The sequence below is a fragment of the Lynx canadensis genome, chromosome D1, assembly GCF_007474595.2.
Source record: "Lynx canadensis isolate LIC74 chromosome D1, mLynCan4.pri.v2, whole genome shotgun sequence".
NCBI classification, from domain to species: Eukaryota; Metazoa; Chordata; class Mammalia; order Carnivora; family Felidae; genus Lynx; species Lynx canadensis.
The window spans coordinates 25,597,839-25,610,185 of record NC_044312.2 but is presented as its reverse complement, the minus strand read 5'-3'; the positions used below and the strand labels follow the sequence as shown (position 1 = coordinate 25,610,185).

The following is a 12,347-nucleotide window of genomic DNA, read 5'->3' as shown; positions in this document are numbered from 1 at the left end:
TGAAGCCCTCCAGACCTCGGTTGCTTTGGCTTTAAAATGGGGGTGATAAACAATTGTCCATGTGGTGTCCACAAGGGGGCATCCTGTCCCTGTACAGTGAACAACACCTGGGGAGACGCACACCTGAGCCCCGGTGTCCCCGGGGGACCCCAGAATCGTCCCAAGTACTGTGGGCATCCGTCCCAGCCCCCCGCCCCCACCGGCCCCCTCCCATGTCCAGTGCGGGTGATGTTACAGAGTGCGGGTGTAGGGGACGGCCACTCTGTCTGGGACGGCTGAAAAGCTGAAGTACGGAGACCAAGCACTTCCAAGCAGGCCAGATGAATCCGGGCATGCCAGGCCACCAGACGGGGCATAGAGGCACTCAGGACACCACTGTTTCTTCTCCACCCCGGGAAAATACATTTTAACATTGAAGTGTGGTGTCTGACATTTAAAGGTATAGCTCCCCTCCCAGACAACCAGAGCAAATGCTCCAGCACCTTTTGTGAAAGTGTGAATTTGGTGCTAGAGCTTCTTACCCCACACGGTTTCCTTGTTTTCTGTGCAAGTCCAGAAAGATCAGATACGTTGGAGGGATACAACGAATGTGGCGTCTTCCGACTTCCAGCTAAATCAGAGGGCCTCCAGTTTTCTTCTGTTGACTTTTCCTTAGCCCCACGGCGTTTCCGCCCCCATCTGCGTCGAGGAGCTCAGCTACTTGCGCCCCACCTCTTGCCAGAGTGGGGGATGTTTGAGCCCCGGCCCCCTCCTCAACAACAGGACAGAGGACAAAGCACCAGGAATTAGCACCCCTCTCCCCTGCCTCCACTCAGCTGCCCCAACCTCTGTCCCCAAAATACCGGCCTCCCTGCCTGAGCACAAAACATCCGCTGGAAGTAAGTCTGGAAAAACAATAAAGTGTTTGAAGGCATGTTGGTCGGCACGGGGAGGGTTCCCTGCGATCCTGCGCGCAGTCACCAGGCACATACCTCCCGCAGGGGTCTTAGCTGGCCAGACACCGCCCAACACAGAGCGTCCCCGAGGCCAGAATCCGAAGGGAGACACCAGTTGAAGAGAAGCATGAATCAAAATTTTTTTCCCATGATGGTGCATCAAAAGGCCCTTGGACTGTTACCATACTATGCTCTGGCAGGTTTTGTTTTCTTTTTTTGAGCCTTCATACAGCATTTTAATTTTCGCTTCTGCAGGCAGACATGGTTTTTCTATCATGGCACCGAGCACTTCATATTTAGCTGTTGCGCTCAGCGTCGTATCAAATAGGCACCTTGTTCCATCTCCTCTCCACCCTGGAAATTTCCTCCGCTCATAAACAACTTTCTGGAAACGTCATATTTTTATTGCTTTGGGGGCATATCTACATATGTAGTTACGGGGCCTATCTTCCTCAACGTCTACAAATATTCTTGAAACGAAAGAAGGAAAGAAGCAGCGAGGCACGCTTTTTCTTGGCCTCGTACTTGTGGCCCCCAAAACACCAACGCTCCGGCCCTCATGCTTCACGACCCGCTCACTCCTTTGCCCCTTAGTGTCTGTGCTCCTCTATCATGGTTACCAGGGGCGACCTTAGCCAATGCCTGAGCCGTTGGGGCAGGTGTTGGTCTTGCTTCAGGGTCTGTGGCTTGGGTTCTTCGGTGGCAGGAAACCCTAATGGGGACTTTGGTTGTTTATGGACCCGCCAGAAAGCAGGCCTGAATGGTTTCACATGGCATGAAGGGGAGTTCCCCACGTCAAGGCAGAATGCACTTGAACATTTCCCCAACAAAGGCATCTGCCACGGAACCCCAAATTATTGGTCCCTTAAAGTGATCGGACATACTGTCCATGTTGCTGCTGTCTCTCTCTTCTCCCACAAAGAAAGTACAGGGGCCAATGATTCCTGGCCCTCCACCATATGATGCCCAAAGAAGCAGAAAGGTAGGCTCCAACAGCGTCCTTGCTTTGCTGATCCACACTTCTTGTGCCCAACTTACGTTGCTCACTTCCAACCTCTTCCCTGCCTGGCTAGCATCGCTGCGGGGCTCTGTGCAAAGAAACTTTTTTTTTAAAAAAATTCCATAAACATTTAAAGACTGAGCAATACAGATCGTTAGAAAATGCTAATTCTCCAAAGCTCAGGAAAACTGGGTAGAGAATCGCCCCCTTTTTTTGAGCTTGTTGTTTCTTGGGCTGACCTCACGTTGCAGCAAGACTCAGACATGAGGTAACTGCTCTGGTGTTAACATACACTGCATCATCCACACTCTCTTGCTGGTTACCAGACGCCTCGGAGAGGTGACCAGAGTGCCCGGAGGCACCAGTGGAAACTTCCAAAGGCATTTAAAAAATTTTTTAATTTTATAGCCAGTGTGTGTTGCTTCCACCCCATGTAGCACGCTGCTGTAGAATGAGACAGGAGATTACAGAGATGGTGAGCTGAAGCCGCACTGAATGATGGGGAGACAACGAAGAAATAACCAACCAACCCAGAGCCCAGGAGGCCAGGAAACGCAGCCCGCAGGCACTGTCCAAAGACCTCAGCTTGGAAGGGGCTTTAAAATCATCAAGTTCCTTCATTCCAAAGCTTAACTCCTACAAGATTCCCGGCAGCTCTGGCTATTTTTTTTTTTTTCTTAATGTTTTTTATTTATTTTTGAGTCAGAGAGAGACAGAGCATGAGCAGGGAAGGGGCAGAGAGAAAGGGAGACACAGAATGGGAAGCAGGCTCCAGGCTCTGAGCCATCAGCACAGACCCCGATGCGGGGCTCGAACTCACAGACCGTGAGATCGTGACCTGAGCCGAAGTCGGACGCCCAACCGACCGAGCCGCCCAGGCGCCCCCAGGCAGCTCTGGCTATTGACGGCAAACACTGAATCCCAAGGTTGCCTGTCTATCCCTGCTCAGGGCTGACTGTTAAAAAACTCCCTCGTAGAAAGAACCCCCATCAGTCTTCCTGCAGCATCACCTCCCTGATCTCTGTGCCACCTTTTCTGGCCACAGACAAATCCTTCAGTACTTGGGGTCACTGATACACCTACCACCACGCTTGGATTTCCAGTGAAGCGTTAGGGCTGAGGCTATTAGCATGCCTGAAAGAATTGTTCCTATCTCTGTGCATACTGAATAGTAAATGAAATGCACATGGAAATGATGGGATCTTGGTGCCTGAGAACTCTGATATCGGATAAATCTTTTGAACGACTACACAGTTTCTTTCATAAAATCGCCTTTTCCAAAGCTCTTTTTTCCTTCTCGCTGTGCCAGAAGAACATGTCCAAGAGACCCTCACGCACATGGAAGGTCGGCTGCTCCCCTGTTTGGCTAGGAAGGGTGCGTAGTGAGCAGCCCGCAAAGGTGGGGTTCGGGTGGGCCAGAATGACACCAAAGAGAAGAGGAAGCTAATGTGTACGTTTCCAACACCTTAAATCCTAAACCCATGAATCTAGAGTTTACCGGAGGAACTTTGAATCATTGCACACGAAAATACCAGCCAGGCTGTCCATCTATTTATAATTCCAGGGCAAAGTAGTTTCTGGAAAGGGGTTCTCCTGGCAACTACACTCTGGCAGGCCCCACCGGGTCACAGCTCCCTGCTTTTTTCTCCAGTTCTTATTCCGCTTCCCTTGACACTACGGGACTGGGTCAGCCCCCTTTCAGGGTCTGTAGGAGCCCATGAGACCTTGGCAACTTCACAGGCCTTGACGTGTGAGGCTCCGGCAGCATCTGCCCAACAAAAACTGACTGTGGGGGGAACCAGTTTCCTTTTCCTGGATTAGCTCCATGGGAAATCGGTCTTCATTTTGACAGGGCCGTTCAGAGTCTTCTCCCAGCCCTGGGGACTCGGCCACACCCTCCGAGGGGCTCCGCTGCCCAGAAACAGACAGGACACTTACTTTCCCTGAGGTAACTGAGGTGTGACAACAGCACTTCCGTGTTGTAGAGGGAGGTGGCTCGGAGGAAGTCCTCCTTGTTCATTTTACACAGTTCCTTGCCATCCATGTTCTGGAAAAAGGATGTGTCGATCTCCATCAAGCCATACTCCTTTATCGCCCACTCCAGCCACTGCCGCACGTGCTCCTGAGTCCACAGCGTGGGGTCTGCAGAGGAGAGGGCTCATTAGCAAGGGCAGGGCCGGCCAGGACTCCCCTGCCTTCATGAAGGCTGCATATACCCTCTCTCTCCCCATCCCTCCTTCTCCTTGTCCTCCTCCTTCCCCCGTTCCCCCCTTCTCCCTCCCCCCACTCTCTCCCTCAGTGGGAAAGTGGGTTCCCTCCCAGATGGTCCTTCTAGAACTCCCATCTGGCTCCTCCACATCTGGCACTGCCTGGACCACTTAGCACTCCGGGGAGGTTCTTAGATGTCTCCCTAGGCATCGTGACAGAACATTCCCTTTAAAGTATTTGGAGGGCCATTAAAACCTTTGCTGGAGAAATGGTGGCATCCAAATGAAAGTAAACACAGTTCCACGGACCCAGGGACCAAAGTCCTCTGGAAAGGGAAACCATCTGTATCTTAAGAACATTAACGATTGCACGGGAAGAACACCGATCTCTCCGATGGCTACAGAAGGGAACACATATGTGTACACTTTTACTGCAATTCCATCTGTACAGTTGGAAAACCCAGCGCTGTGAGCCTTTAGCATAAATCCAACCTGGGTTTTCTCCTTGTGGAGACAGCTGGGTTGAAATTTCTACCAGATCATCCCCCAAACGTTTTTTTACGATATTTAAGTCCCCAGAGATGAGGGAAACGCACTGGAGAGAGAAAACCTTTCAGCCCTTCAGCCTTTGAGTGAACAAAAATAATGTGATGATGGAGGTCCTCTCCACCCAGGGGCCTCACAGCTCCTTTCTGGCTAGGTGTGTGGATGATGGGTGTGGGTATGCTTTGAGGGCTGGCGATGAGTTCCAGCAAATTCCACAGCAGGTAGAGCGCTTGTATCTTATCACAGACTGGAAGCCGTCTCTTTCCTTGGTAACCGATTATCAGCAAATCCAATAGACACCTTAAATATGCCCATCAGAAAAAAATGCCCATCACAGAAGAAAACTGCATGGCTCTTGGCCACATGAGATATCTGCCCATGTGAAACATTTAGGCGGGAAACCACATAATTAAGCAACAAATTTCATGGTGGTAGTTGAAGGAATCATGGCTAGAGGGGAATAGTGTGAACTTGGAGAAATACGGAAGGCTGCCTGGACGAGGGGAGGAGGCTTGGCCTTGTAGGCAAGCAGTCAGCCCCCAGCTTCTACCGGGCCTGCTTCCTTAGCATATTTCCCAGGAAAGGATATCTGTGCACCTTCTCAGCCCTTCACCCTCTCATTCAGAGTCTGTGAAGGTTCTGGGCAAATATGGGAACCAGGTTTGGAGGATTAGGAGTGGCCGTGGGGAAGGGAGCGAAGTTCTGTGGCCTCCCTCTCACCGAACACGAATTCCCCAGCACTTTTACTCAGAGCTTCTGCTGATCACCCTTGTTTGCCGTGGGTTCTCCCTTTCTCCTTGGTTTTTACATGTGAGTATCTAGGTGGCGGGGGCTGAGTCTGCTCTGCGAAGGGCCCAGCCTCGGCCCACGGGCGGGAGTGGTTGCTGTCCTGGCGCTGGAGGTACAAGAGATGGCAAAAGAGGAGAGAAGAGACTTTGGAGTTCAGGTCACAGACTGCCGCCCAACAACCAGTACCCGGTAACTGGCCTGGATCTGGGGGGCCTACCGTGTGCCAGCTGCCTCACACGGCCCGTGGCTCACGCATCTGGAAAATCCAGCAAAATGGCTTTTGTCTTCGTTTTACAGATTGCAAGAGGAGTTTGGAAAGGTTAAGGCCCCAACTCAACCTTGAGCCTTCCCAGGACTTCACTTGGTGGAGGGGGTGGGTCCCCCTGACCCAAAGCCCCTCCTCTTGCCTTCCCACCTGTGAGCTGTTCTGCCAAATAACAGAGCTCCTCCTAACGCTTCATTGTACAAGTCTATATGCATCTCTCTCCCTCCCTCTCTCTCTCTCTCTCTCTCTCTCTCTCTCTCTCAACAATTTCTTGGTTTGTTGACCTCTTTTACTCTCCAGAAACAACTAGGCATGGGCCACTGGGAAATGGAAATATTTTGTACCATTTAGGAATTCTAAAGGAAAACGGCACAGGTGGGCAATGGATTACGCAGCATTTTTATTTCATCTGCTCTCCTCTGCTTCATCCTGACTCCTCACTTTTAGTGTTCGAGGCCTCAAATTCGATTTTACACCATGTATTTAATTTATTTTAATATTTCCTCTCTTGCTTTGGGCTCTATCACAATATTATTTCTCTCCCTTTACAGCACAATGACTTCTAAAGCTTCCACTCTGGATCACGCTAAACTCTTCCAAATGTATTTCCTGGATGATTTAGTCCTAGTTTCTTCCCATCTGAACCTGAAACTGGTGATTAACCAGAGCCCTCGTTTATACTTGTCTCAAAATCTCCACCATAAATTCAATCAGTTGTTTCACAAATGTTTTATTGCCTTGATTTGTGGACTTGCCCAAATGAAACTTTCCCCCAAATGAAACTTTCCCTCATGTCCAGGCGGCTGGCCTGGAGGAAGCCAGAATGTCTGATGATAATGTTGAAAGATCTCACCAGAGGGAAAATAATGAAGTAAATCCATAGCCAGCGAATTCATTGCAAGAAAGGCTTTGAAAACCCTTTGATAAGAATTCACGCTATTTTCACCATTACTGCTATCATTATTATTACCTTGGTCCACTGAAGGCTGACATTTTGATATTCCTTTTGGAAGTATTTCAACACCAACTCAGAGTGAAAGGGTCAACCAAGCAGCCTGTCTGTTTGCCCCCTCTCTCCTCCCAGAAGTGACGACGAAAATGAGATGGCATCCATATTTGGTTCAGAGACAATCTCTGATGCCCTGACTCTTCAGTGCCCAAGAGTGCCTTCCCATGCTGGCCACTGTTTGGCAAAACAGGGCAGTCTGATGCCAGATGTGCAAAGGCCCGGAGAAGCTTGGCTTTGCTTAGGGGAGAGCAGCGAGGTCCCCACCCTGTCTGCATTATCGTTCCTTCATTGTCTGCTTCCTTTGATGAGAAGGGAGGAACACGGTTTTCTTGGACCTTACAAATGCACCTGAGCTAAACATTCCTGGTGTCTGAGGGAGGGAGAGAGGGAGGGGATCAAACGTTAAATGATAAAAGTAGTGTAAGTAGAGAAAGCAGTTAAATGCGCCCGGCATCTGGAAAGTGCTCAGAAAATAGGAACTACTCTCCCTCCTCCTGTGTGAAGCCGCGTGCTTGTGGAAAAGGGAAACTCAAAAAAATCCTTTATGAATAGTTTTCAGGTCCTGCAGGGCACAGAAAAATTCCTATTTTCCCAGCTCCTCCTGCCTCCCTGGGTCCCACACCTCCCACCCTCTGCCACCTTGAGTTTGGCCTGGCGCGCAGGGATGCTATGCGGCCATAGTCCTACGAGATGGTGAGACACGGCTTCCCATGGAAAATAAATACAAAAGGGCGTAGGAAGGAGAGGCTCATTACAAAACCATGCCTTCTAGGCCAACAAGCAAATTCCTTTGCACTACCTCAAAGAGATGTCTAATCCTTTGCCCTCAGACACCACGGCACTTATACTTTTGCGAATGGAAGGGGTTGTGCCTTTTTGGTCATGTTATTTTGGTAAGATTAGTTTTAATCCCTGCCCTGTAATTCACTCTGCTTAAGATTTGGACGTTCTTGCTCCTTCTACCTGGCACCGACTCTACCCGCTGCAGTTTTCAAACCCCCTTTCTGACCAGGCTGCTGAGCTAGCTGGTCTAGCTGAGGCAGAGCATCCGGCCAATGGACGGAAGGCTTGAACAATGATTTTATTTTCTGTAACCAAACAGCACCAATACCTAGGAAAAATAGGCTATTTTTACATAATGACATAACTTGCTGCACACGTTAAGGCGCTCCATTTGTTAAATATAGTTATTTCTATTTTGAAACGAAGAGAGCTGGCTGTAATTTTGGAAAGGTGGAAGCTTGCAGATGCCAGGAAGTACTGCCTGATGGACATGACAGACCTCTGCGGCCACTCTTCTCCTTAAAGGCAAGGGCGGGCCTGTCCAGGAGTTCCTGGGACTCCTTCTGGTTTCAGACGGCCTTGCCTCTGCCCTCTTGGCAGTCCTCATCCTGTGGTACCGTGTCCTGAGGTCGAGTCTATGACGTGACCTGTTTGAGGGTGGGCTCCCGGCACCTGCCCTTCAGGGTGCTGGTGACACTTGGGACACTATCTTGAAGGACAGTGGGAAGGAAGGTGAGGAAGGTAGCCCTCCTAAGTCAGCACTTCCATAGCGAATAGGGTATCAGGTAAAGGTTCAGATGCCCAACCGGGACAAGCCCGCCCTCCAACTACTAGCCCAGGAAAGTGAGGGCACGGATGCCAGCCGGCAGCCTGGTTCCCAAAGTACCTGCGGGGACGATGACCCTCCTCTCGTTGGTGGTCATGTTGGGAGGAGGGGGGCCGTTCTTCTCGTCCATGTAGCTGTTGTAGTTCATGGCGTTGGACTCGCTTCCACCAACTAGCTTGCTGCATTTGCTAACACTGCAGTCCACTGGAGACTCCCTGAGGCGAGAGGACACAAAGCCCAGAGGAAGTCATCACTCCGGCTGCCATCAGCACAGCGTGGGCAGACAATCATGGCGCCATTTCCCAGCCCCACTTGGTGCAACGCTGCTGCTGCCTTATTTCTATCCTCCACGCCGCCACCAGGGTTTTCAAATCCCAGCCCAATCCTATAATTACGGCACTTAAAAACTTTTGGCAGCTCCCTACTGGCCTCAGACTAGAGTCTGGACTTCTCAGGACCGCATCACAGCCCTCCCAATCTGACGGCAGCTGACATTTTTAGCCTTGTTGCCAGGCAACCTGTGCTCCAACAGCACTTGCCCTGGCCTTGGCCCCCAGGTAGGCCTCCGCCTCCCACCCCCACCCCGGCACTCTGTTTCTGCCATGGTTCTAGCTCTGGTCACGCTGGGTGATTGTTAGCTTAGCGGGTCCTCTTCCCCCGCTGGATTGGGAGTTTCCTGAGAGATTGACAGGACTTCCTCCTTTAAACCTCAACGTCTTACGTAGTGCCTTCTATAGGAGACGAGTGATCAATGTTTGCTGAGTGAAGTATTTCTACTGCACATATATGATTTTGATGCATTTCTTGTACCCGGTCTTATTTTAACTTCCCAATACCCATCCAACGGTTCATATCTCCTCTTTATGGTTAAGGAAACTGAGAGGTGAGGTGACTGGCCCAGGGTCACACAGCTAGTGTGACCTGAGCAGGACTCAGGTCTTCGGTGTTAAGCTCTCCCATCAAAACACCCATACGGGCGTGCCTGGCTGGCTCAGTTGGTAGAGCATGTGACTCTTGATCTCTGGGTCCTGAGTCTGAACCCCACGTTGGGCATAGAGCTTACTTTATTTTTTCATTTTTTTAATGCTTATTTATTTTCAGAGAGAGAAAGTGTGCGAGGAAGGGAGGGGCATAGGGAGAGGGAGAGAGAGAATCCCAAGCAGGCTTCATTCTGTCAGGAACAGAGCCTGACGTGGGGCTTGATCCCCTGACCCTGGGATCATGACCTGAGCCAAAATCAAGAGTTGGATGCTCAACCAACTGAGCCACTCAAGCACCCCTATTTTTTCAAATGAATTTATTTATTTTGAGAGACAGAGACAGAGAGAGAGAGAGAGAGCACAAGTCGGGGTGGGGGGGGGCAGAGAGAGAAGGAAAGAGAGAATCCCAAGTAGGCTCTGTGCTGTCAGCACAGAGCCCGACATGGGGCTTGATCCCATTAACCATGAAATCATGACCTAGGCTGAAAGAGTTGGTTGCTTAACCGACTAAGCCATGCAGGCACTCCACAGAGCTTACTTTAACACACAGACACACACGGCTGGTTGCTTCATGAAGAAGGAATAGAATCCAAGAACTTTAACCTGATAGAAAGGCTGTGGCCTTTGTGGCCTTTTGCAGCCCTGGATGCCACGCTCACGGAAGAACCAGAAGGAAGTGCAAAAGGCAAAAGTCATCCAACTCCGTCTGGATGTACGGAGCCCAGTTAGCACCTGGTGTGTTGCAACATGGGTGCAGGGAGCCTGTTCCCTGGCGCCAGCTCAGCAATGAGCAGCCGTCTGGAGATCTAAGCCGACACTCCACTTGTGGCCACCCGTGCCCGGGAGCGGGCCAGCAGAACGCTCCACATACCCCGCCAGCCCAGCATCGCGGCCCCTCCCAGCGTGCCTGGGGGAAGTGCGGTCCTGCCCTGCCCTAGCTTCCCTTCAGCCCCTCCGGCAGCAGCAGGACCAAAGGAGACAACTGGAAGGCCCTGGAGAGGCTGCAGCCGTGGTTGCACAGCGCAGGAAGCATCGGACCTGGGAGACAGCCAGTTCTCTCAAGAGCTCCAAACCAGGCCTTCAGACCAAGGAGTTCAGATAAGGTTCAGATTACAGCTGCCCAACCTTGGGCCGCAGAACGACTCCAGGCTTCCCAGGGGCCTGGCCGCTGCCCTCCTCACTCTGCTTTGGGCAGGGACCAACCATCATGAGGACTGAAGGAGCCAGGTCGTGCCAGATAGGGCCTCGCCCATCCCGCGGCCGGTGGCGGCACCTCCAGAGGCCGGGAGAGCAGTCCCTGACACAGAGGAAGGGAGTAACGGCCCAGGGTTGGGGGGTGGGGGGAAGGGAGGGGGCAGGGGTGGGGGCTGGGGGCCCAGGCAGGGCAGGGGGGCCAGAGCACATCCAATAAAAGACAATTAAATGAATTTGTCTCTTAATCTGAAAGGAAAAAAATATTGAAGATCACTTATCATAGCTGGGAGATAAATGCTCCACTGAGATATTAGAAGTCAGACGGTAATTTTTTCCTGATGTCTTACAGAGGGGAACATGGGCTGAAAATGAAAATAAGATGTATAACTTACACATGTTAGAATTTAAGGTTTTACTATTCGCCTACTGTTTTTCCAGGCAGAGAACCAAGAACCAGCCGTCAGAGCCCCAGATTGTTGAAGGTTTAATGTCCCCATGGCAGTCTGCGGAGAGGCAGTAGCACATCAGGGCTTTTCACCAGTTTGGCCCTTTGGCTTCTGCTGTTGAAGGACTTGGCCCGTCCGGAAGCAGTCCCAGAAAGACCCTGGTCCTGTGTCTGAGCGGAGCTCTGGCCAAGCTCGCCGGGTCCCCCACCCTCCTCACGGCTAACCGCAAGAAGGCGCGTGCGCGCACTCACACACACGCGCCCACGAGTACACGCGTGCACACACACACAGACATGTGCGCATCCCCAAAACACATGCACACGCACGCCGCCGCGGCCTGGCGGCCTTTCCCAACATACTTGTCCAGTGTGAAACAACCCAAGTGCAGTGGGAGTTTGCAGGATTAAGTTGGCCTTCAACCAAGGGAGCGACGTTTTCATTGGCTGGGAACCCCGTGGCAGAGGGTGGGGTGGCCAGAGCACGCGCTTCCTCTGCCGGATGCTTGAGTGCAAGGGCCGTGGGCAGGGGTGAGAGAACTTTCGGGGAGGAGAGCAACACCCAACTGGGGGCGGGCATGACGGAAGAGTGGGTGCTCTTCCGTAGGCCGTGCCCCCCATCGGCAATATCAGGGAGACAAGATTCAAAAACTGATTTCCCCTGTCAGCTGGGCCGCTGGTGATTTCTGAGCTAAAAACCGACCTCTTGCCATGCAGGGGTGAAAAGTCAGAGCCACAGAAATTGCCAAAGCGGAGCAACCCTTTATGCCATAGCCACCGATGGCAGGGCCAGGCCTTGGCGCCAGGAATAGAGAAAAATAAATGCGAAAAGAGGAAACATTTGGTAAAAGGCACCTGGTGAAAAGAGGAGCCATGAGCCCTAAGATGAGCACCTGCCGGGAAGGTGGGTGCCCAGGTCACAGGATCGGCCAGCTCCCAGAAGAAGACATCAGAAGCACAGCCAGGACCGGGGTTCTCTTGCCAGGGTGACCACTGGGGGCCGAACGGTAGATGGAACCTCCACGTAAGTTCTAGTTCTGCTTCCTCCTCGCTCCTTCCCCCCATCCCCGCCCCTCTGGATGCACCTACTCCCTGGCAATATAAGGCAAGCTGTCTGGCCGCCCACTCGTGGGTGCTTCTCCTCTGGAATGAGGCCCTGTCCTCAGTCCCAGACCCCTCCGCTAGGGGGGCCCTCAGAGAAGCTTGGCATCACCCTGGACCACTACACTTGACCAGGCCGGCCCTCCTCCGAGCGCCCAGGGGGAAAAGGAAGGAGAGCCATGCCTTTAACCTCCGGCCTGCCACGCTGCCCTCCATTCTCAAGCTCTTGGGCGCTGAGTCTCCACCAGACAGCACACGCCTTATATGCGG

The 12,347-nt window shown here is 51.9% G+C and overlaps 1 protein-coding gene across 1 annotated transcript in view; it reads right to left on the bottom strand.

The window, feature by feature from the left end:
* FLI1 (Fli-1 proto-oncogene, ETS transcription factor) overlaps positions 1-12,347 on the bottom strand; it is a 120,670-nt gene that overhangs the window by 36,048 nt on the left and 72,275 nt on the right. Inside the window, exons 3-4 of the mRNA XM_030330782.1 lie at positions 8,421-8,575; positions 3,874-4,077 (exon numbers count right to left, since the gene is read on the bottom strand). Of these exons, the coding sequence (XP_030186642.1) occupies positions 3,874-4,077; positions 8,421-8,575 (359 nt within the window). The remainder of the gene's footprint in view (positions 1-3,873; positions 4,078-8,420; positions 8,576-12,347) is intronic.